The 25,032-nt window shown below is 38.6% G+C and overlaps 1 protein-coding gene across 4 annotated transcripts in view; it reads right to left on the reverse strand.

The window, feature by feature from the left end:
• Positions 1–837: 837 nt before the first annotated feature.
• camk1b (calcium/calmodulin-dependent protein kinase Ib) overlaps positions 838–25,032 on the reverse strand; it is a 45,490-nt gene continuing 21,295 nt past the window's right edge. For all 4 annotated transcript variants that reach the window (XM_040029331.1, XM_040029334.1, XM_040029332.1 and 1 more), the window contains 10 exons: positions 15,483–15,614; positions 8,152–8,226; positions 7,011–7,149; positions 6,350–6,476; positions 6,053–6,128; positions 5,586–5,698; positions 4,533–4,611; positions 4,222–4,309; positions 3,843–3,951; positions 838–3,752 (listed from right to left, as the gene is read on the reverse strand). In XM_040029331.1, coding sequence (XP_039885265.1) covers positions 3,652–3,752; positions 3,843–3,951; positions 4,222–4,309; positions 4,533–4,611; positions 5,586–5,698; positions 6,053–6,128; positions 6,350–6,476; positions 7,011–7,149; positions 8,152–8,226; positions 15,483–15,614 — 1,039 coding nt within the window. In that variant the 3' untranslated portion in view covers positions 838–3,651. The remainder of the gene's footprint in view (positions 3,753–3,842; positions 3,952–4,221; positions 4,310–4,532; positions 4,612–5,585; positions 5,699–6,052; positions 6,129–6,349; positions 6,477–7,010; positions 7,150–8,151; positions 8,227–15,482; positions 15,615–25,032) is intronic.

Raw genomic sequence — 25,032 nt, forward strand, 5'->3', positions numbered from 1 at the left:
GATCCATCATATAATACCATCTGGAAAGCATCTGACTGGCAGTGGGTTAATTTTTCAGCATGACAATTGAAGCAGCGTGGGAAGAAAATGCAACCAACATCTGAAGAAGAGCTTTGAATGCCCTTCAGGAAGCCCGGAGAACTATTTCTGAAGACTACTTAAAGAAAGTTGACTTAAGAGTGCTCAGAATGTGTTTCAGAGTAAAGGTGGTCACAGCAAATATTGACTTTCAAACTGTTTTTGTCCTATATACTGTACCCCCATGTATGTGTGAACCTTTCAGTAAATCACTGCACACATTCTTATTATATTCCTAGCATAAAATAAAGAAATTATTAGGGGCTCAAGACTTTTGCACAGTGCTGTGTATTCACAACAAGACAAAAACCTGTTGTGGTAATTAACACTAGCAGGAGTTTGCCTTTAGCCTAATGAAATTAAAATTACTTTCACATCCTCCCCAGCTGTGTACTGTAACTGAAACATATAACTGGTTATTTAGTAGTAAACTGACAGAAAGTAACAACCAACAATCCTGCTGAATTAAAAAAAATAAGCTAAAAATCAGACTAATGAAAAAATGCAATTTTTCGATTTTAAGGTTTTGTGTTTAATCGAGCTAACTCCTTTTAAATCGAATATGTAAATGCATTAAATCTTAAGTCAGTGCATTAGTTAACGTCATAACTAATGATATAAAACATGTGCTGAGGTTGTCATTTAACCTTAGATGAAATCCTTTTATTCCACTTTCCAGCACACTTGAACTCTACATATTAAGCATAAATGTAGCATTCAACATGTATTTTTTTCCCCGGACAAACAAACTCATTTCCATAATGCATAGACAAGGATTTTAATGTATGCTTCCCTTACAAATCACTGGCTTTCACACTAAGCAATAGTCACTTTTCAACAACCCATGATGCATTGCATCTGTGTATACAGTAGGTACTGCAGCCCAAAACAGCATTTATTAAAAGGCAACATAATTATGGTACAAACACTCAGAACAAACTGTCACCACACACTGGTCATTCTCTACAAGCTGTTAGAGGAGAAAGACTGTCTCGCTCCCTTAGACTGGCGCAGTGTAAAATATATAAATGAAATTTGTCAAGAGCAGTAGCAACGTATGAAACCAACTGTTAGGTCATTAGCACATCCTTTCCCTACATGTTACCGATATCATTCCGGCAGTTTTCCTACAAACACGGCTGACTGAGCAGATAACAGTTATATTTCCCCATCATGTGTTTTATTACCCTCGGATGTAAAAATCTTTAATTTCCTTGCACATTTCAATTTGTTGCCTCAGCAGAGAATCAAATTAGAACTTTCAAGGACTTCTGTTAGTATTTTTTTGCATGTTAAATACAACAAACCATCTTCTTATTCATCATCACTAGATTTTTTTTTCCTGCAATATGTTTTCTATGGGTATTAAGTTTATAATTTAATGGAGGAGGACATGCAAAGGGTTATGCAAGTGACGGGGTGAGATAGAGCAACGTGATCTGCTGTGGTGTCCCCTAAAAGGAGCAGCTAAAAGAAAAGAATATTTAAATGGAGGATTTGAAGTAACATTTTAAATCCATTTCTTTTTTTATTTATTGTGTTGTAGCTGTCTAAAGGAGACACGGACAACAACGACTCAAATTAGAGCTGTTTTCATTAGCACGGGATCAGTTTTAATATTGACTGCTCCAAAATTAGTCTGTCTGCACATCTGTGTGCTTTCCTCTGCTTCATGGCATACAAACAACTCACGCAAAAAAACAACAACAAATTCCTGAAAAAAATAATTTGCCTTTTTTAAACCATCTAAATACAGTACAATGTTTACCAAAAATATATGCAGAAAATTTCAAAAATTATTTTTTGAAGCAGCACACTAAACTCGTTTGAACCTGTTGAAATGTTAGTACTATTTTTTTTCTTTGCCCTTTACTCATTTGCATGACAGGATTTGGATTAAATGATTGTCAAATAAAAAGAAACATCTTCCTTTTATCTGCATTCATCTCATGGTGGCTGTACAATTTAAGAAACGGTCACAATTTTCAAACAACATCATGCAAACATATGTAACCAGCACTAAATTACATGAGCAAGAATGATCAGCTGAAAGTCAATGACAGAGCAGTGAGGGCAGAGATCATTGCTTTTACTGCTTTTGACAGCGCTGAGCTCAGGACAGGACCCACTGTAACAGGTCCCAGAGCAAAAGTACAGAATATCCAATTAAATGCACACAAAACACCTTAACATCTGCAGCAACCAATATGAACACACTAAATGAACATTTATAGATTCTCCAGCATTTACATACTAAGATTCATTATAAAAGCCAGTAAAAGGACCAATAAAACTCTGTTTGTCCATGTAGGATTTTAAAGGGAACTGAATGTAATAAATGTGAAATATTTACTTTTTATTCTTACATAAAATGCACTGAAGGGTGTAAAGTGGGTCTTTGTAAACACCAGCGTCAAAGCTGTCCCTTGTTGTTGATTTACCTTGTCGTATTGTAAGGAGTTTAATGTTATTTTCATTAACAATTAATGAAAAATATCATTAGCTTACATTTTGTCTTCAGGCATCCAGTCTAAAATTACAGTAATTAACCATGAAACTACATCTTAAAGCTCAAAGTATAACATGTACAAAATATGAAGCTCCAGAAAGAGGTTCTGTTGCAACAACTCTCACCAATAGACCCATCATAGTGTATATCCTAAAGGCACCTTAGACAAAGAGAAATCCCTGTGTGCAAGCGGTTAAAGAGGTTGAAGGTTGAAAAACAAATGTGAACAAAAGATAAATGGAGAAGCTTTTCCCTCTCAGAGAGCCTAACCACTGCATGGAAACACTGTATCACCACGAGAAAGGCTACATAGTAAATAAATGGAGTTTTCATTGCATAAACTATTCTGTTGCTGATTGTCTAAAAGCATGACTTAAAGACACAGAATGCAGCTCTGTAATATTACAAGATTTGACTCAGTTTTTGTTTCAAATGCTGCAAAAAAAATGCCAGAAATGCTCCGTCGTTCTGGCACAGCGTCATTTGTTTCGTACTGCGATGCTGCATTACTGAAACAGTGTATGTTTTTAGAAATAGGAAAGCATGCATTGGGAAATTCTCTCCTGATCATGCAGATATTGTTTCTGGATTTGTACTTCAAAGTCTAACAGTAGGAAGGAACACACAAATATACAAAACAATAAAAACAAACAATGAGACGAATTGAATTCAAAAAACAAAAACCTCAACAATTAAAAACAGTGTCCAACAAGCTCTGTTCTGCTTCGGCAAAAACAATCCCCCCCAGGAACGATGATGGAAAAGTTCGCCTTCCCCCACTTCCTTGGTATCCTCTCCTCCTTTTAAACTCATCCCAAAAATCACCCGCTGTGGTGCATCATCATCGTTATCATCAATTCTTCCACCTCCTCCACTTTCAACCAGGTTTATGACTTTCCTCTTCAGGCTGGGCTGACTTGCTCCCCCTGCAGACGAGAGGTTAGAATGACTCAGTAGTCCAGCAACCAGATAAGTGGGGAGACAGCGCCTCTGGTGCCACTGAGGGAGTTTAAATTGGAAAGTGACTTGGGATCAATTAGATAAGTAGGTGGAGCAGGTATGGATCACACCCTGCTGGTCGGGTGGCAGCGGTATGTTGGACAGTTGGACAGAGCATCTACTCCGCTGTCGACGTTCTGTGAGCACCCTCCCTCACAGCAAGCCTCTGGGAGAGATAAAGCAGACAATATGAGTAATGAATCTACCTGACATTAAAAACGGTGAAGTATGTTACACACAGCCAAAGAGGAGCCACCTGCATCTTCCCCCGGCATCAGCAGATGAGCTGGGTTGGCTCCTTCTTGTCCCGTGCCGAGCTGGAGACGCCTCATGTGACGAACCACTGCTGTGGCATTGAACGCTTGCTGCAGAGGAAAAGCAATAATGAAACTTCAAGAAAGGAGGAAAATCTACTTGCCAATTTTGGACAAATTAGGATCTGGATGGCAATTTAACCCTCCGAGGATCAAGTCATTGTAGCTGAAATCCCTAACCCTAATTACATTTTCTAATTGCCTGGTACAGTTAAGTTAAAATATAGCAAACCAGACCAGTTTTAATCTCCGTCCTCTCCTTTAATGCTAAAAATGAAAAGAACAGTGCAACATGTAAGTAGACCTGGGAGGCAGACTTACCTTCCACTTGCTCTTAGCAAAATTCTTCTTAATCTGCGCACTGACAGACTCATGAATGTTCTTGTCCAGCGCAGTATCCCCAGCAATCCTGACAGAGGAAATGGCTTTCAGTGCGAATGTGTTTTATTTGTGTGCATAACGGATAGGAATCCGGATAGGAATTGTTCTACAGATATGGTCACACATAGTTAACCGACATGCAGTCCAAACACTTACAATATTTACAACACTTAAGTGTAATTATTGAAGATTTGAACTAACAAAATAACATTATTCTTCTTTGGAAAAATTATGTGTACAAGGAGCCATACCAGGGGTGCTGCAGAGCCTGCTCACAAGTGTAACGTATGCTGGGATCTTTCTCCATCAGATGTACTATAAAATCTTTAGCTGAAAAGGTAAAAAAAATATATTTTAAACATTATCAACTGCATAAAACTGATGTTTAATGAATGATTAATAACCACACTGTACTATCAGTCTAAAACTGGATTAAGCTTATTAATGCAATAATACTTCAGTGTTTTAACTTGACGCCAAGAGTCAAAAGTAGGAATTTTTTTTTTTTTTCTACATTTGATCGTTGCCTGATCTTGCAAGTTAAATGCCTGCAGGGTAAACTTTAGGCTTGGAAGGAACAAAAAGATCAAGTCTCCGTCTGGCACTCTGTGTCGAATGGAGTGTCAGGTAGGTGGGAGATTTTTCTGCTCACTGTGAGGGTCTGTGTTTTGCAAAGAGAGGTATTCAACATTGGTGTGCAAAACTGCCGTTCACAATATTCACTATTGGATGAATGCCACTCATTCACAAGGTAATATTTTATGAATCTGGCAAAGATACTTGTAGTAAAACATTTAAATCAGCAGGTACGTGTGCAGACACAAAATAATTACCATGTTCTTCCTGTCGCTTGTGGAATGCAATATCTAATGTAATTTCCAGATGTGATTTAATGACTAGAAACCGTATCAAAGAAAGTTTTTGAAGTTTCTCCAGGACATGTGAGCACTCTGGAGTGTACAATCCCAAATAACAAATGCAGACAAGCACTGGCTGAGACTGTAACAATATAAGAAAAAGGATGTAAATTTCTACTAAATTTCTAGCGGCTCATCTCTTTCTGTGTAATCCAGAAAGAACTATCAGATTTGATTTAAAGAGGAGGATGTTTCTGACCTCAAAGAAAAAGAATGAATTAATTTGATGGTTTCCACAATACACACCCAGAACACGATCCTCTGGTGATTTGGGAAACTTTGTTAAAAGGGTGTGTTCCTTCTTTAATCACAGTTTCCAGTGTGATCAGCCTGAAAAGTATCAGTTCAAAAAAGCTCTTTATGAGAGGTCTCATGTCTGTACTGTACCTGAATCAGAGATATCGTCCCAGTACGGAGAATCAAACTCATATTCTGCTTTCAGGATCTGTTCAAACAGTTTGGCATCATTCTCGTCATAGAAGGGAGGATAACCACACAACCTGAAACACAGAGACAGCACAGGCTGACACTTCCCTTTACAGACACGCTTCGGCTTTTCTATGATGCTAAAGCCTTAATCACTCCTTTATTTAGTAGCTCTGCTTGTTTTGATTTGGCTGATTTTAATGCTGGGTGCCCTTCCTGATGCAACCACTAAGGGATTAGTGTCTATTCCTGGGATCCAACCATGAATCCTTTGCTTGTTAGTAGAATGTTAAAATTAACACTGCTGCTGCTGACTCCAAAACATGCTGCATTCTGATTAATCCTTATCAAAACCTGACTGTTAAAATATTGTATCTCTGCAGACGTGATTCATCTTGTATAAAGATACATCTAAAACATGTACTCACAGAATATATGCTATGACACCAATAGACCAGCAGTCAACCGCTTTACTGTAGGGCTTCTGAGCCAAAACTTCAGGGGCTGAGGAAACACAAGGTCATAGCTATTAAGGCACAATATAACAAGACTTAGCCTTCATAGTGTCTGATACATGTTTAGCATGCTTTCTGTCTCACTTTTTCATACACAGTACACCATCTCTGAGCCATTAAACTGTGTTAAAGCTGAGATCTGAGAAAAAGGTGGTGTACACGCCTAAAGTTGTTTTTTATAAACAGATTTCTAGTATTTGACTCCTTTACCGACATATCCAGGAGTTCCACAGGCTGTTGACATCACACTGCCAGAGCCCTCAATTTTTGACAGACCAAAGTCACTGATCATGATTTTGGAGTCTTCATCCATGCTGTAATACAGCAGATTCTCTGGCTTTGGATGGAGGGACAACAGAACAGAACGTAAATAAAATGCATCATAAAAAACCCATAAAAAGTCTTGCAAACTGAAATCCAACATCACTGGACACACAATTAATAACTAATTCTACTTTTGTTAATGACCAGCAAAGCTATACAGTAAGGGGGGATAACAGACATGTATTTAGTCTGGGGGGAAGAACGTTTTTGCCAATTCCTTTAAAGGAGTGTGTGTGTGTGTGTGTGTGTGTGTGTGTGTGTGTGTGTGTGTGTGTGTGTGTGTGTGTGTGTGTGTGTGTGTGTGTGTTTTTAATGCTAAAGATCCTCAAAGGTTCGGTTTAAAATACACAGCACCATTAGGTATCAAAACACAGAAGATAAAGCCCCATAGCACAAAAACATTGATGAAAATGAAACCATATCTCATTATATTGTAGTGAAAAAACAAAAAAAAGAGAGACAACAACCTACAAGAATAAACTCAAATTCACTACCATTTGCCACACAAAGTCAATCTTTTCAAACATAGTTCTGATCCCTGGTTCACCTTGAGGTCACGGTGCACAATGCCCATGTCGTGGAGGTATTTGACAGCATCCAGGATCTGCTGAATGAGCTTACTGGCATCTTTCTCTGTGTAGAAGCCCTTCTCTATGATACGATCAAAGAGTTCCCCACCAGACACTCTGTATTTTCAATGTGGATAAGAAAGAAGAAAAGAACAGTGAGAGGGGGACTAAAAATAGAAGGGAAGCATGGAAATTTAAAAGTGTAGAAGCGAGATATAAAAAGATAATCCCTGCTAACTCCAGCAAATAAAAATCTTTTATAGTTAGTTATAAACCACTACTTCAGATAAAGTTACTTTCTTACAAACCACATGGGAAAAAATGCTTTCAGTCTAAAATTATAAACAGTCAGTCAATCTTACAATGTCTGCTTCATATTTTGCCACTAGATGGCAACGTGACTCTATCATAGGAATTTCGAGTACATTATGAATACCTGCACAGGAAATTTAACAACTTACAACGAGCTAAAGAAAGAAAAGAGAAGATGATATGGATGTTTAGACAAGCAGTGCATGGAAAGCTGGGTTGCTGAACTCATTCGGCCAGTGTCCCCGTGTCACTTTACCCACATATTCAGTTCCCTCCATGATACATTCCTATTCCTGCGTACATTTTCACATATATGTGCAGCCTCTGTTTGACACCAGTTGGCAGAGGTAAAATAAAACTGAACAGGATAGTGATGCAGCACAACATGAAAGAGTGAACAACCACGAATGAGGTAAAACATCTGGATTTCAAGGTCACATCTTCCCTCTTTGCTGCCATTTTTCATTTCCCTAATTTTACAGTCATTAATAAATTAATAATAATTTTTCTAATCCTCATCTTGCCTTTGTTTTTCCTCTCTCACTCTGACATTTCACTAGTTGAGGTGGGTGGGACACTGACTGGCAACTAGTATGAGGGCAAACTCCCCACTGTTGCTCATGAGTAGGCAAAGTACAGTTTTCGTGTGTGTGTGTGTGTGTGTGTGTGTGTGTGTGCGCGCGCGTGCAAGCATGCCTGTGTGAATGTGTTGCAGGGTGCAATTCATGGCATGTGACAAGCCGTGTGTGGGAGAGAACACAAGTAGGCACGCAATTCACAAAGTCCCACACATATGTGAATACTCACAGTTGCATGACAAGGTAGAGGTGTGATTTACTCTCAAATATGTCTTCCAGAGACACAATGTTGGTGTGTTTGATCCTGTGAAGAGAGGGAAAAAAGGAAAAAGCAGGTGAGAAGTTCAGTTGTTAATTCTGTTCTTCAAGCAGTACTTGCAAAAAACTGGTTTTACATATGATCTTTATCCAGTCTTTATCGATAAGAGCTGTTTGCAGAGAGCAAAATAATAATTTTCTGTCATGTTTTTTGTGGGACACTAATTGCATTTTAGCAGTTTAAACAGAGCTTCCACTGTTCTGCTGCCCCATGTCTGCAGATACAGATGCGAGATGGACTCATCAGATTAAGTACCTTGTACCTTGTCTTGTACCTCTGTCTAACCAACGTGTAATGTTAGCACACCTGCAATATGTGTCTCATACAAATGCTACTGTCAATAAATAACTGTAACCAAACTTTCTGCCAGTTTTTTAAAAGTGATTTACTAACACATCCATCTACAGTCATGTACAAAGGAAAATGCACGCTCTTTCTATCCTGAGGTTTAAGTGATAACATTTTTAAAAAAATGTCTGCTGTATGTCCCTACCAGGTTCTAAAATTACTTAGAGACAACCTAATCTAAAAAAAAAAAATACATACATAACACCATTTGATAGGCAGCGTGGCCTTAAAAAAATATCAAGAAAAATGTAAGGAAGTGAAGGACAAAAGAAGAAATGGCAGGCATAAAAAGAAAAACAAAAAAGACACCAACAATCTAAAATAGATCAATAGTGTCTGACAGTCATGTCCTCAAGAAAAAAGGACATACGCTAGATTACACAAGAACTGAAATGAAAATGCAAAAGTCTGATAGTGTGAAGAATCCAAATGTGAAACATTTTCTTGAAACTGTTGTCAGTATTTATGGACGTCAGAAAAGAGGTACAAGAGAGAGCATCAAAAGCCATGTTCAAAATACAGTGGAGGTTCTCTCATGGTTTGGAGATTTTGATTGAACATGCAATATGTTCTATAGCTATAATTCTTTTTTTTTATTTTATTTACTTTAACTGTTGATTCACTTTTGACCAAATGAACACACTCAATACTGTATGTTGGAAAGAAGTAAATCACTTTTGAAAAACTGGCAGAAAGTTTGGTTACAGTCTCCATGGTTTTCACAGACCATGGAGACCATCTGATTGGTAACGACTTCATTGTTCAACTTTACAATGGTCCCAAACACACTGACAATGCAGTAAAAGCATACCTGGAAAGAAAAACACACAGTGGATCACTATCAGTCGTGGATTGGTTTCCACAGAGCCCAGACCTCAACATTATTGAAGCAGTGTGGGATCATCTTGGGTGAATGGTAAATGGCCTGTACTTGTATAGTGCTTTACTTAGTCCCTAAGTACCCCAAAGCACTTTACACTACATTCAGTCATCCACACATTCACACACTGGTGATGGCAAGCTACATTGTAGCCACAGCTGCCCTGGGGCGCACTGACAGAGGCAAGGCTGCCGGACACAGGCGCCACCGGGCCCTCTGACCACCACCAGGAGGCAACGGGTGAAGTGTCTCGCCCAAGGACACAACGACTGAGACTGTCGGAGCCGGGGCTCGAACCGGCAACCTTCCGATTACAAGACGAACTGTCAACTGTTGAGCCACGATCGCCGACAAAACGTGACAGCCAACATCCAAAGAAGAGCTTTGAATGTCCTTCAAGAAGCTTGCAGAACTATTCCTGAACTTTGCTTAAAAATGACAAGGAAGCTGCCTAAAAGAGATTAGACTGTGTTAAAGAATAAAGGTGCTCATGCCAAATATTGACTTTCAAGCTCATAAGTCTGTACAAACTCAGCGTTGATCTTTGGTCTTGCTGTGTTTCCACTGATGTTTGCACATGTTTCAATAAATCACTGCACCTAGTTCCATTTTAGGAGCAAAATATAAAGAAATATGGGTAACTCAATCTTTTTTCACAGTACTGTATCTCAAGAAGAGGTGTTTGTCCTGGTACAGGAACCAACTCATAAAAATAGTGCCCCATAGTGCTACCTTTTACTTCAGCTTTGATTCTTTTCTGATTTTTCCTTTTCCCTCATCATGCACTCTGAGTGTTTGTTACCTCAGTGCCTGGTCTAAGGTGTGTGTTTGAAGGTTACCGAGTTGAAGGCAGGAAGACAAAGACAACACAAAGCCATGTGTCTGAGATGTACCCAAGGTAACTATGTATGCGTCATCCTGTGCTCACGCTGGATTACAGCAATGAGTCTTATCCACCTTCATTCAGCAGCTTAGCTCTGTGTGGAGCGAGAAACGGACATGTGGAGACTCACATACAGTTTCACACACACGATTACATAAGGTCTGCAACATGTAGTACACATTCTGTGCTTGTGTGGACGATGAACCTACGGGTGGACACGGGTCATTGTGACTGTCAGAAAGCTGAAGTGTCTATTTAAGGTTCGGTCCTCTGCTGACCCCTGTCAGCTTGGATCACAGAAAGTCAGCAAATTAGAGAACAGAGCTGCCAACTTTGCAGTGAGCACGAAGCAAAATTGACACTTGAGTGAAAGTAAGAAAACAGGAAATTCTAGTGATTTTTAAATGCTGCTGATCTTTTCTTGATTTATTTAACCCACCCTTTGGATTTTGCTGTCTTAGACTTTAAAGTTAAAAATTAATTTTTTCTGTTCACACCTTTTGTATTTTATTGTATTCTTCCAGAGCACTGAGTGGGCCAACCACAAACGAAAGAATGGTTCTTATAAAACTCTTATAAAATTTTTAAAGTGTTTCCAGAGAAACTGTAAACATGTTTTTTTCAGATCAGAAGAGATTCAATTAGTCAAATGAAAAGAAACAAGCCACCAAAACAGAACTGTTAATCTGTTACCCATCGTGTTTTTGCCTTACACGCTGCTTTAGAGTTAAGTTATAGCTGAGAATTTGAATGCAGTTACTTCAGTTCATGTGCATGCAAATAAAACATTTTAAATAACTTCTCATTTTAAGAACTGTATAATCACTTTAAAATCTTCCACAACTTTTCTGCGTTGGAAGCAGCTACTCTACTGGCAACAAGGTTCCCTGTGTGACACTGAGCAGAATACGCAGTCACATCACCCACTGCCTGCCTCATCTCGTGAATTCACTTTGTAGTAAAGGTGTCAGATACAAGCTTGTGGTCTGACACAAACATGTGTAGTCTTCTTATCTGTCCAGTCCAGTGTTAAATGAGATGGAGCCAAAGTCATGCTTAAGGTATGATATTCAGGCTTTGCTGCAACCCTTTCCAGATTTGAAACAAAGTAAGAGGGCGACTTCACAGAAATTCCTCCGACTGGCACAGCTACAAGTGACTCGAAGAGTACAATTAGTCACTGTATTTGCAAATGTCTGTGCTTCAGTAAATGTTTGGTCTAGATAGAACAGGGGAAAGACGAAGGCCGTGTAACATTTATTAATTATTAATCTATTTTATCAAGACAAAATAGAAAAGCGAAACAGGAAAGACATATTTCTACACTAGCTTGGTGATCATATATTCAATACACTGACCTCTTTTATACAGTTCATAGTAACACGTGTCAAGCATTAAATACACACCAATAAATTTACAGTGGGAGAAATAACAAAAGCCATAGAGGATGACGGGTTTGGGTCTGGCCTCACAGGGAGTGAAGGCAGAGACCGAGTGGCCACATAACGTGGCAGCTGACTATTTAAAAAACAATTTAATGCGACAGCTGTGTCCCTCGGTCATAAACAAACAGCAGGTTTACTCTGTTTCAGTGTTGTTCCACTGTGCTTTTAATAAGGCAGAGAGTAAAATGTGGAGAGAAAGAGTCTCTTATGGGTGCAACACAATGGTGAGACTTGTTTTTCACTGGTTATCTATATAATCAGTTTTGTATTCTTGTTTGCCTGTTTTAGTTAAACAGTGGTAATTTTATTTTGGTGATTTTATGACCTACAACACTGTTTCTAAAAAAATAAGTACACTTTGAAAAATAAAAACAGAATGCAATAATTTAAAAATGATTTAAAACCTATATTTAGTTGAAAATAATACAGAAATATATCAAACTGTTTTTAAAAAAAAGCTCATTCAATGTTTTGCCAGCAACACTTAAAAAAAAAATTAGGAAGGAGCAACAAAAGATAGCAAAAGTGGTTCAAAGCCAAAAAAATAACTCATTATGATTAAACTTAATGAATAACATTATTATACATAAAACGGAAAACCTAGAAAAAAAAAGTGAACCTGAAAAAGGTTCACAGTTGCACACACAAACTTTGGAAACACATAAACTTTAAATAAACCTCATTTTTTCATAAACAGGATCAAGAAACACTGCCATATATTGTGGGCCTGACTACAGCGTAGCAGAAAATCTTCCTGTGGTCTTTGCAATCAAAGTCAGGGATACTCTGACTTCTCCAAGCTAAAGCGCAAAGTGCACATTAATGATGGGTAAAGCGAGGCTTTGTGCAAACATTCAAAGCAATTGTGTCAACTGTTTCGAGACACTCATCCCTACAGTGACACCTACTGGCCAGTTTTGCTTTTGTCACAGGTTGACAATGCTCTTCTTCTCTAAATGACCATAGAGAAAAGCGTTGCACACTTCTACCACTCTATCAATAATTATGAACATGTTTTGAAGAAATGCCCATACAACAAAAGGAGAAAAACCTGTAAGAACCTTAAACGACAAAGCTGTGACTGTAAGCAAATACTATTTCCTCCCTTTTAAGTTTACATAAATGTGGTTGTTTCCGTTGTTTTGAAATTCAGTGAAATGTAAACAAACCAATTTATAAAATGTTTGTTTATTGTGACAACAATTTCAATGTCACCTACTTTGTAGGTAGGGTGTAGATGTAGAGGTGGGGAACTCCAGGCCTCAAGGGCCTGTGTCCAGCAGGTTTTAGATATCACCCTGGGTCAACACACCTGAATCAAATGATTAGTTCATCACCAGGCCTCCGGAGAACTTCAAGACATGTTGAGGAGGTAATTTAGCTATTAGAATCAGCTGTGTTGGATCAAGGACACATTTAAATCCTGCAGGACACCGGCCCTTGAGGCCTGGAGTTCTGCCACCCCTGGTGTAGAGTGTAGGTCTCAGTGATCTTTATAGAAGATGTTTCATTTACAGTGGAACGAATGTAGCTAATTATGCCAATGAAAAATTAACAACGTCTATGTAAATATGTTTATTCACAAATATTAGTTTTTTAGCTGTTTTGCGGATGAGTTGGCTTCTTTTTTTGTAACTTACCTCCCCAGACGTGGCAAAAATCTTTTCACACTTACTGTGGGTATACACGGGTATTTTTTGCCAAGCTCTAAAGGTGTGGATAAACAACACCTTATTCATGCCATTATCAGTGACCTCTACAGTGGCATCAGCAGTTGCACTATGGGTGCCATGAGTTTCACTAACCCAGCTGTCAAAAATTTCCTACAATCTCTGCTGAGTCCTGAGCTGTGGTTACTGCTGCCACTCCTGCTCCTGGTCTCGGTCCAGCTGCTGCTGACTTTCAAACTTTCTGGAAGTTTGTGGTGACACCTGGTGTGGTATTGCCCTCAGTTGATACTAACAATCAACTGAGGGCGAACACACCAAAACTTGAATTAGCTGTGATCACATTATGTGGGTGTTTTGAACTGCACTGTGTTTCAGAAGATCTGCGCTTCATAAGCTCAACACAGCATTGAAGTTTTAGTATGGAGCATCCCACCCTAGTGCAAATGTCACAGGTAACATCTGTAAAGGGCCCACTAATCCTAAATAATATGAAATGGTGTATTCGGGGCCCGATTTTTATTTTTCACTTTAGTTTTAGTAGGGTGACTGGACAAAAACTGTGGAGTTGGGTGATTTAAGAATTAAAAAACTGGACAGCAAATATGCCTCTTTTCTTAAGAAACATTTTATGAAGCCCCTGTAATGAAAGCGTTACATGATCACGTATATTAAAAAACAAAAAAAATGCATGAATTTTGGGGGAAAAGGAAAAAAAAGGTGGAGTTGGGAGTGAATTTCCTGATTCAGATATTCATTTTCTGGATGCTGCCATCCAGAAGTGTTTTTAGTAAAGGTCTTGCTCATTTTAGCAAGTGTGCCAAACTTCTGCAAGTATTACAACGGCATGCTTCTGTCCAGATGCTACATATTAGTACAGCTTCATGAAACGTATATTTTATAAACAGTTTAAATACTCCCCCACTCAGACCCCGTTCCCAACTTTGTGTACTTGGATGAGGTGTTACAATGATTCATGAAACCACTTTTCGAGTCTATGCAAACTTCACAAAGAGCAAGGCCTGATCTGCAATCCAAGTTTACTTCAGTTTACCTCATTTGTCAAATTTGGACTGTTAACTAAACCCCAACATGCTCATTGCTCCGTCCTCACGTCACCTCGTCTCCTGTAACCCAGGCAACAAGAGCGCTAAAAATAACTAGGGACCCAAAGTAGATCAGCCATTTTCACTGTGGCCTGTAATTCCCTGCATCTAAAGAAAGGTACATTTGAAAAACTTCATAACTGCAAAGAGTGAAACTGCCGCTTGCTTTAATATATTCAACATTATGCCTGTTTCTCAGGTAGAAAGAAAACCACTTGGGCAAATGACTCAATATGTGTTTGCTGCCAGGAGAAGCTGAAAATCAGGGGTTTAAATCATTGTCAATCTTCATTTTGTGTGATGGCATGAAACATAGCATGATCTCAAAAGATAATGTCAATTACATTAATAGTTGCATCATATACAATAATTAACTTGAACACCTCATATGAACCCCAATCCTTGTTTCTACCTGAGAAACTCCAAATCAGTAGAAATAAAAACTATTTTTAGAGTAATTAGGGGTAAAACGACTCTATAACAAGCTACAGAAGCTAATCGTGTCAGCTAAGAAGAGGAAACTGATGCTATAATTCACACAGGCTCACACGGATCGTTCCCACCTTGGATCAGCGGTTCAGGTGTGTGGTGGTGTAATGGAGTGGGTGATTTCTTTTTAATTTTGCTTTTTTTTGCCAAACTTTGGCACATTTAAATGCCACAGCCTACCTTCTTACCCACATCTTTTGTTATTTGCTCTCATCGTCACAAACACAGTCAGGAGATCTTCCTAACGTAATGTGCAGTGCTTCAAAATACAGATTTTTACAATAACAATTTAATCTTCTATGTATAAATAATTTCTGATCTCTCTCGTGTTTTCAAGCAAATCCATTCAAAATATGTCTTCTTTAAATGAAGACATATAGGGCCTATTAATGCCAACTCACCAAAACACAGAAGTCCACTTACTTGTGCAGTACTGCTATCTCATTCTCAATGCTGTTTTCCTTGCCCTCTAAGGCCTTCTTGGGGATACACTTGACGGCCACCAATTTCTGAGTCCTCTTCTCCTCAGCCAAGACCACCTCAGAGAAAGCCCCCCTGAAACACAAACACACAAGTCTGTTAGACCTGAGTTTATTTATCCCAGGGGCTTCAGCTTTTCACATGCGTCGCTGACACTCTACAGAAAATAAGAAATTCCAGCTCTGATGTTAAACTGGTCTAACTTTTGTAATTCTTGGCTACCAGCATCTAAAAGCTAATATAAATTTTAGCCTGCTGATGCCAGATTGTGTTTATTTTTAATATCAGCCGCCTCCCGAAGTCTTTGGCGTGCTCAGTCAAGTTTTGGAAAGACTACAACCTGGTGGGAGGAGTTGGAAGCACCAGTATTAAATATCGAGGTTTATCTCAGTGACAAATGTTGATACTGGCCAAAGGATTTTAAGTCTGACTCATGTAATGTTGTATATCAGTTGTATGCTACAGTTTACATTGTCACAGATTGAATAATGGTGTATGTGAAAGTCCATATGAACAATAAATGGGGAAAAAATAGCCTCAGAATTTTTTCCCCCTTTTGGATGTATTGCAGGCTTCTTATTTATCTGTATTTGTTTCTAATTTATCTATATTCAGGGGTGCACATAAGTGGTCCGCAGGTGCGCATTTGCTGTCAAAATAAAAGACGCGCACCAGATAAGAAGTTGCAACGCAGGTTTTTTCACGGTATATTCTGCACCACATCTCTGTGCGTTCATCATTTGTTTGAAGCCAGCTCACCTCCTGCAACCACTGTTCCGAGAATACGCGCTTCTTTTGCGGTTCGGACTCCTTCGGACATTTCTTTGGTGGTGGAGGAACACCAAAGTAATTGCTTAAAGGAGCTTGCTTCTTCAACATCTTTAAGAGTTCTAAACAAAGAAAATCTTATGTACGCAAACGCGCGTTGCAACTTCTTATCTTGTGCGCGTCTTTTATTTTGACAGCGAATGCGCACCTGCGGACCACTTATGTGCACCCCTGTCTATATTTGTTTCTCTATTGTTTTCTCTTGTTTTAACCGATTGTGAAGCACGGTCAACTCCGTTGTTTTTAAATGTGGTATACAAATACATTTTGAATTGAATTTTGCCTTTTACCATCATTTACGTAAAGAACCCAGGCTTTGACTAGCTGAAGTACTGCAGCGACAAATCTGACAGCCTTTTACACTTTTTTCTTTTTTTATTCTCTTGGTTTCTGTATTCAGGAAAATCAAAACAAGTAAAGCATCTGAAGTCAGAGTAGCAAAAGAATAATAGCACTTTCCCATGACCCATTTCAGAGTGGAGGTGGACCTCGAGCATTTTGACCACAGCCCGAAGAGTTCTGACTCAGCTCCAGTGCTGTTCAATAGCTATAACTCCTGAGCCACAATGATAGGCTTTGACACCGCAATACAACAGAGACAAGGTCACGGTAGCTTCAATGCAACGTTTTGGTTTCTTCATGTGTAATGTAACTTACTGTTTCAAACTGTGATGATTTTAATAAAATAAAAATAAATAAATAAACAAGACTAAAGGAAAAAACATTGGTAACATAAAAATGACATAACACTCTCCCTGCAGCAGAAGGTCTTCTGATTACTGATTTGTTTAGCCTACTAATCAGTCTACCATATATTAAGCTGTACTTCACATACCAGAATAAATAAAAGGAAGAGCTTCCATGAAAAAACTAGGGTCTTCCTGATTTTTAATTTTTCATATTTTCCCATACACCTAACTTACAGAGCCTTTTTAGGGGAAAAAAACAGATGGAAAGACCACTATGGCACATAATAATCCTGGTAATTAGCCCTAAAGCTTAACATCTGTGCATCCCATACCCATGACCTTATGCTGTGTTTACAACACATAGGATAGACTGTTGGGATGATGAAGTGGGTAGTGTCGGGTATATATTTGGTTTTCTACTAAGTGCTAATGTTGGATGAATCTGAGCGTTTTGAAGTGAATACATTTCTTACAGTAATGTGTACCACAGGCAAATTTATTAATTTCAAAGCTTTTGATACTCTCATGCTTGAATTCACTGGATCATTCTCACTGATTTTTATGAATTTTTAGAATAGAATAGAATTCAACTTTATTGTTATTGCACATGTCACAAGTGCAGGCAACGAAATGCAGTTTGCATCCATCCAGAAACTGCTTTAGCCATAATATAGATATATTACAAAAATATATATTAGATCCATCCATTCGCTTCCGCTTATCGTTTTCAGGGTCGCGGGAGCCCATCCCAGCTGTCATGGGGCGAGAGGCAGGGTACACCCTGGACAGGTCGCCAGTCTGTCGCAGGGCCAACACACAGGGACAGACAACCATTCGCACTCACATTCATTCGCACATTCACACCTAGTGACAATTTGGATTATCCAATTAACCTATCCCCACAAGCTGCATGTCTTTGGACGGTGGGAGGAAACCAGAGTACCCGGAGGGAACCCACGCAAACACGGGGAGAACATGCAAACTCCACACAGAAAGACCCCGGCCTGATGTTGGAATTGAACTCAGGACCTTCTTGCTGTGCGGCAACAGTGCTAACCACCATGCCACCGTGCTGCCCGCAATATAGTTCTATATTGTGTATTTTGTTGTACAGTTATTTTATTTTCAACTTTAATTTATATATTTTATCTTATTCTCCTAGTTAAATTTACCCTTTTTAATTTTTCATATTTATTTCCTATCTTATTCATAGCCTTTTCCTTTTTTGTTTTCTTTAGGTCACGAGCAGTTGTCCAAGCATTTCACTACATATCGTACTGTGTATGACTGTGTACGTGACAAATAAAATTTGAATTTGAATTTGAATTTGAATTTAACAGATATATAGATATATTACAGGAATGGGTCTATTATAGGTCATTTTTGCAATGGTGGTTCTTCCAAAAGTCTTATTGCACGAGGTCATCACTCTCAGTCAGTTTATTTATAAAGTCCATTTAAACACAACACAGTGCTAAACAGCAAGTAAACCATTATAACAAGAGTGAAAATGTTTAGAACAATAAAAATAATGATTTTATCCAATATTCTTCAGGTAGGAGTGTCAGGCAAGCCATTACACAACAAACACAAAAATCAGATTTTTTATATCTCACCTGAAGAAAATCTGAATTCTAGTAAATGATGTGTAGTTTTACAGGAAAGTTTACATAGCTTGAAATAACTCACAATGATGTCTTGCGATGAAGCAGTGATTCACACTACAACAGACACTGACAGTGAACAATGTTTGTTTTTTGTTTTCTCAAAAAAAAAAAATCTATGATCATTTCAGTATTAGCTGCCAATACCATGTTCAAACATGTCCCTGTTTTCTTAAAACCAATGGTACGATAAAAACTCAGATCAAAAGTGAAATCAGTTGTTATCGCTCTGGTTCCAGGCAGTTGTTTGTGTAGACAGAAAGGAAGGACATGCATTCAGTCTAGAGATTTACAGATTCATTATTACTGCCAAACATGAAGACTTGTTTTCATACCAGCGACATCTGAAAAACAAGCAACTCTCTCTTCTCTGTAAAATAATCCTAGAAAAAAAGAATCCTGCGAAACACATTTACATTCATAATTCAAATTTTAATTTTAAATAAAATAAATAAATTCTTGAAAGAAGGCTGATTTTGCCTAATGTAATTTATGGCTCCTGAGTTATATCAGGATTTTCCATAAAGGGACACTGTGTTGGCAAAGGTCGAGTGCACTGAGCAGTGATAGATGTCGCCTGCAGTCCTATTTTGGCTCAGCGTTTGTGTTCCTGTTTGCATTTCTTGCAGTATTTATAACAGTTGTTTGTGTCTTTTGCTTTAGGAAATTACTTTCGTAGTGAAATAAAGCCCATGATCAGTGTAACAAACTCAAAAATTGGGTTCCCATTTTGCTACTACTATTGAAATACACGCTGCCATGCATGACATTGTGATATTTCAATTTTGACAAGACAGGCAGTGGTGCACGCTGAATAACACTGGCAATGGCTTCCTTACAAAATAACTACAGTGAAACTGCTTGCTTCCTGCTTACGTTTAAAGAAATTGAATATGCAAACAGAAGGCTTACAATTACCTTTTTTTAGTTATCAAGCAAAATTCGTAAAGACAACAAATGAACAGTAGTTGAGCTTAGATACATATGTTTTACAACGGGTCCTTCCACAAACTTTATGCAGTGACCCTCATGCAGGTCTCTGGTGGTGTTAACTACAAAAACTCAAAGAACCCTGAACCCAGATCTTGATAAGATTAACTGTGAGTGAGGCTTTGTGGTCATGTGTCAACAAGAAACTAAAACTTGTGCAGGAATGCCATCTGCTTTGGCAGAAATCCAGCTCTGTGGAGGAGGTTGTCACTGCCGCAAATTCCTCTGCAGCATCTGGAGAATTTAGCTGACATTCTCCATGCTTCCACTGACAAACCAAAAGGGCTCTTGGGAAGTGTCAAACAGTGGTTCACAGAGACGGTCTTTGACTACAGATATTCAAGGGGGGGATTTTATTTGTTTCACAAGATAAAAACTGTATAACCATTTTGCCATGTGAAACGATCCTGATGTATATTTGCCTGACTTGAATTGTTTAAAATAACTTGATATTTATATTTAACCACATTTTGCCATAAACACCCCCCCCCAAGAAAAAAAAACCCTTTTACGTTCTTGACTTCCCATCACAAAATAAGACTGGTCATTGTTTTTATGTAGTTCCCAAAATTACTTCCCTATTTTCTGAATATCAGGAAACAGTCCTTCACTCTGTTGGTCCTTTAAAGTGATACTTTTACTGAGCAGCAGCCTTGACGGCCACTGTTTAATAAAAACAGAAGAAGCAGACACAAGTTCAGCCAACTGCCTTCTATGCTTGTCACCACACAGGAGATGCCAAACAAATGTAGCAGCAACCCTCAAGTACTGTTGTTATACAACTGTTTTACAGTAAATTATCTGAGTATTCTTTGATGTGTCTGCAACTGGCACCGTGCAGCCTAAAAAAACATGAAGAATATAGAAAGGATGGCTGTGTCAGGTGAGTTTGCTGAAGGTTAATCCTAACCAAGGTTTCAGTTGGATTATAAGGTAAACAAACGTGTTTACAGAGCTGTTCCCGTTCCAAACAGGATGTTCTAATCGGCACCATGGGAACTGTGTCCAGAAACAGGAAACACTCAGTCCCCTCACCCTCACGCACACACAGGCATGCAGACATGGTACGACTGGAGAGCTATTAGCTGCTAAGCCCTTAATGAGGACTAGCTTGCCATTATACAAACAGTATGGCATTTCTCAGAAAAACACTGTGTAAATACTTTACATAGTGGTTTCAATATATACATACTGTATATAGTCAAATATAGAAAAGACATATACACATTTAGGCCTCACACAGTTTAAATATTTGCATAAACTCCGTCTCTGTTGGTTTTACACCCCACCCAAACATTTGAATAAGATGCTGGGTTGTTTTTTTTATTATTATTATTAATTTTATTCATCGTAAATGGTCAAATGTCAGCAGACCCCTCTGTTTCTTCTATTTGGAACACAACACCTTTTTTATTTTGTTACTGTTGTATTGTATAAAGTAAGTGTCAGTGATGATGCAGATATGTACAGCACATATGCCAATTAAAATGAACTCTGCAAAGCAAACATTAAAAAAAGAAAATCAACAAGGAAGTATTTCTTATGTGGCAGTGACGTTTTGAGAATACTAATCTTCTCTGACTATCTGCCATGGAAAAAGGACATTTCTTATTTCTCAAACTCACAGCAATTCTGCCATCTGTCCTGCTGAGAAGTTGGTCAAGAAGGTATGTAAACAGATGACAAAACTGTAACTGTGGAAAGGTCAGAGAGACATAGGGAAGGACCATCTGGCCCAATAAGAGTTGAGAGATACCCAACTGTGAAACTGGACCTGAAACATAAAAAGACCATCTTTGCTCTGTGGGCCTCCCAAACATGAAGAACAGCACAATGAAACCACAATCACTCTCGATTTACATATAACAACACAGCACACGGACACAACACATCAGTAAAATGTGGTCATCTAATCCTAAAGGGAGACCCATTTAAAATTCTTGAATTACTATTTTTTTTGCTCCATCAAGGCAAAGACACAAATCTGAGACAGTGAAAAATACTTGTCTGTCTGTCAGCAACATCACACAAAAACTGCCAGAATTTAGCCTACATTAACCACATCTACCTCATGAGTAAATAATGTTGCCTATGTTGTGTTTACAGCCTATTGTTTTGAATCACCTGATCAGCAGGTTATGACAATATAAAAATACATCTCTCACTTCCAACTCATCACATATGGACACATGTATAACAGCCCTTGGCATCAAATCACATAAAGGCAGTGGTTAACCCATCCAATACGATGGGTTAACTTTTGGCATACTTTAACTCAAACTGAAAGTTTTTCCTATACTATATTCCAATATTATACTATACCTAACACAGTAGTGTGCCTAGCAAGTAAAAAAGGAAGTGAAAATCAGTAAGTGAAGATCAAATAAACTCAGAAGCTTCCAGATTATCCTCCAAACCTTTTCTGTCGTTGAAAGCCCACCATTACCCCTCTGCATTGAACACAAACTAGCAAAGCATTGTATTGGTGTGGAGCTGCGATGAGTAAGTTTGCATTCTGTTCTCCTAGTTTACACATCTGCAGCATTAAACCTTCCTATGGGGCTAAGACTTGCTGTGATTGCATACCGAGTGAGGATGTATACACATACTGTATCACAAATGTGAAAAGTAAAATGAAAAAGAGATTTATTTACTTTTAAATGGTTTAAATAAACCATTTAAAAACCATTAAATAAAATAAGGCAATACGGTGGCACGGTGGTTAGCACTGTTGCTGCACAGCAAGAAGGTCCTGAGTTCAATTCCACCATCACTCTGGGATCTTTCTCTGTGGAGTTTGCATGTTCTCCCCGTGTTTGCGTGGGTTCCCTCCGGGCACTCCGGCTTCCTCCCACCGTCCAGCTTGTGGAGATAGGTTAATTGATTAATCCAAATTGCCCATAGGTGTGAATGGTTGTCTGTCTCTATGTGTTAGCCCAGCGACAGACTGGCGAGCTGTCTAGGGTGTACCCCGCCACTCGCCCTATGACAGCTAGGATAGGCCCCCGCGACCCTGAAAAGGTTAAGCGGAAGCGAATACGAATGGATGGATGGTTTAAAATATGACCTACTGATATTGACAAAGTGCACCAAAGACCAGCACCATGGCTAAACTATGTTTTTTAGTGTAATACCTCAGTACAATCCACACTACAGTGGATGATCTGATATCCTCGTGTTGGTGTTGTTCCCAGACCATCATGAAAATGTTGTTCCAGGTTCAACATTGCAAGTGACCAATCACATTGTTGTGACGTTATTCTTTTGCGCGCCAAGCCATTCGTGCATTTATGAAATTCCAATGTTACAAGGACAATATCAATTCTGCTTACTGTTTATTAAAGGGTTACGGTTAGGGTTAGGGTTAGTGTCAGGGTCCGTTGATCGGCGGACAGAGGCGGTTTCACGCAGCTTAAGTACAGTTTTTTGTTTTACGCCGGTTTTTCCCGAAGTCACAAAAGTATGACGTCACAACATTCTGATTGGTCACTTGCAATGTTGATCCTGGAACAATATTTAGTATGATGATCTGGGAACAACACCAACACGAGGATATCAGATCAACCCACTACAGTTCAGTGAAGTAATATTACATAACCAAACCAAGAAAACCAAACTGCTACATCTAGAGCTATGAGCAACATGGGGAGCTACTGGCTAGAGTGAACTCATCAATTCACCAAAAGACAAACATTGCTCCTGAAGTCTGTACTGTTGTCAGTCTCTGAATGGTGATAGCAGACAGACAGCAATCCCATGATTCCTATGTCCTCTCTAGGTTACTATCCAAATATTTCTGTAACTGTAAATCTAAATATTGGAAACACTAACAATTTACTTTTAGCCATCTGATCTGTTTATGAGACACCAACAAAAGATATTTTCTGACTTTTTATATGGAATACTATTTGTACATTAAAACAGCTTTAAATCTACAAGTACACAAGTGCTGGCATCAATAATGGTCAGCTTGTAGCATGAAAAAATTTCAGCAGAAAAAAATCTGTCCTTCACTGAGAATAATTAAGCCACTCTGACAATACACAGTCTATCTGGACCAATCATCTCATGACGTAGCCTCTGCAGCTAACGTTGTTTCTGAGGATAGAAATTCTTGGTTTTGTTATTTGCTATTTCCTCAATAAATAACAAAATGAAACACTCTTAAACTGTCATCACAAAATAACTGAAGGTTTCAAGTCTGAACTATGGCCAGTGCAGTAAGAGGTCACCTTACCAACTCCAGTTAATTCAGAACACTGCTGCCTGGATTTTAACTGGCACTAAGAAATATGAGCATATTTCTTACTCGAATAATAAATCAATGTTAAACTTAGACTGGCTGACCATTCAATTTTGTATCCATTTTAAAAGAAAAAGCTACTTTTAGAGGCTACCTTATCCACAAGGGGGGTCACCACAGCAGGTAGCTCTCTAAAAATGCACCTCATGAGGTAGCTTGACTTCACAAATCTTGTTGTCCTTAAAGTATTTTTTGGGAAAGCCAGAAGCTGTTCACTGTGTCCATGGAAAAAAAACAAAACAAATGATAAACACACACACACACACACACACACAGTATTTTGAATTTTGGATTAAGTAAAATCCAACTTTGAATTTTTGCCGTTCTCCAGAGCCCATAAAAATGTATTTGGGAGAGCCATACAACAATCCCCCAAAAGCTTCCATTACCTTGAACCTTGCCCTGATATACTGAATGCTCATGTATACATCTACCTGCTAGTAAAGATTATGTTCAACTATAACTTAAGGTATTGCATGCAGAGCAAGTTGCAAAAAAGCAACAAGAAATTTCTAAAACTTTTTGACATGGAAATGCTAAGTATATACATACATTTAGGGAAGATTTACCCTCAAAAAGTGCACTGTAAAAAAAATCAAGTTGGTATTTTGCATTGATAAGCTGGTCCTGCTGTTTCAGAGATTCAGGATTCATCCAATTCCCATGAAAAGACAGCAGCAAGGAGAATTTTATGGTTTGCTCCAGAAGCTGAAGCTGTATCATGAATGCTTTCGTACATATTTCAGGAAGTCAATGGGGCAGTTTGAGCTCCTGTTGGCATAGTTGGGACCACAACTGAGGAGCCAGAGAAATCATTTCAGAGAGGTGATTGCGCCTAGCTGTTTATCTGAGGTAAAACAGTATTAAGTTAATATTTCCATATCATTGTATTGTGGCGGACCACCAGGTGGCTCCACTCACACCCAAGTTGAAGGGAAGTGTTGGGGTGGAGATTTTGGCGCTCAATATATGTGAAGTTCTGAGAGTGAGTTAATAAAGTTGGAGTGAGACACAGAGAC

The sequence above is a fragment of the Simochromis diagramma genome, unplaced genomic scaffold (genome assembly GCF_900408965.1).
Source record: "Simochromis diagramma unplaced genomic scaffold, fSimDia1.1 OVJJ01000483.1, whole genome shotgun sequence".
NCBI lineage: Eukaryota > Metazoa > Chordata > Actinopteri > Cichliformes > Cichlidae > Simochromis > Simochromis diagramma.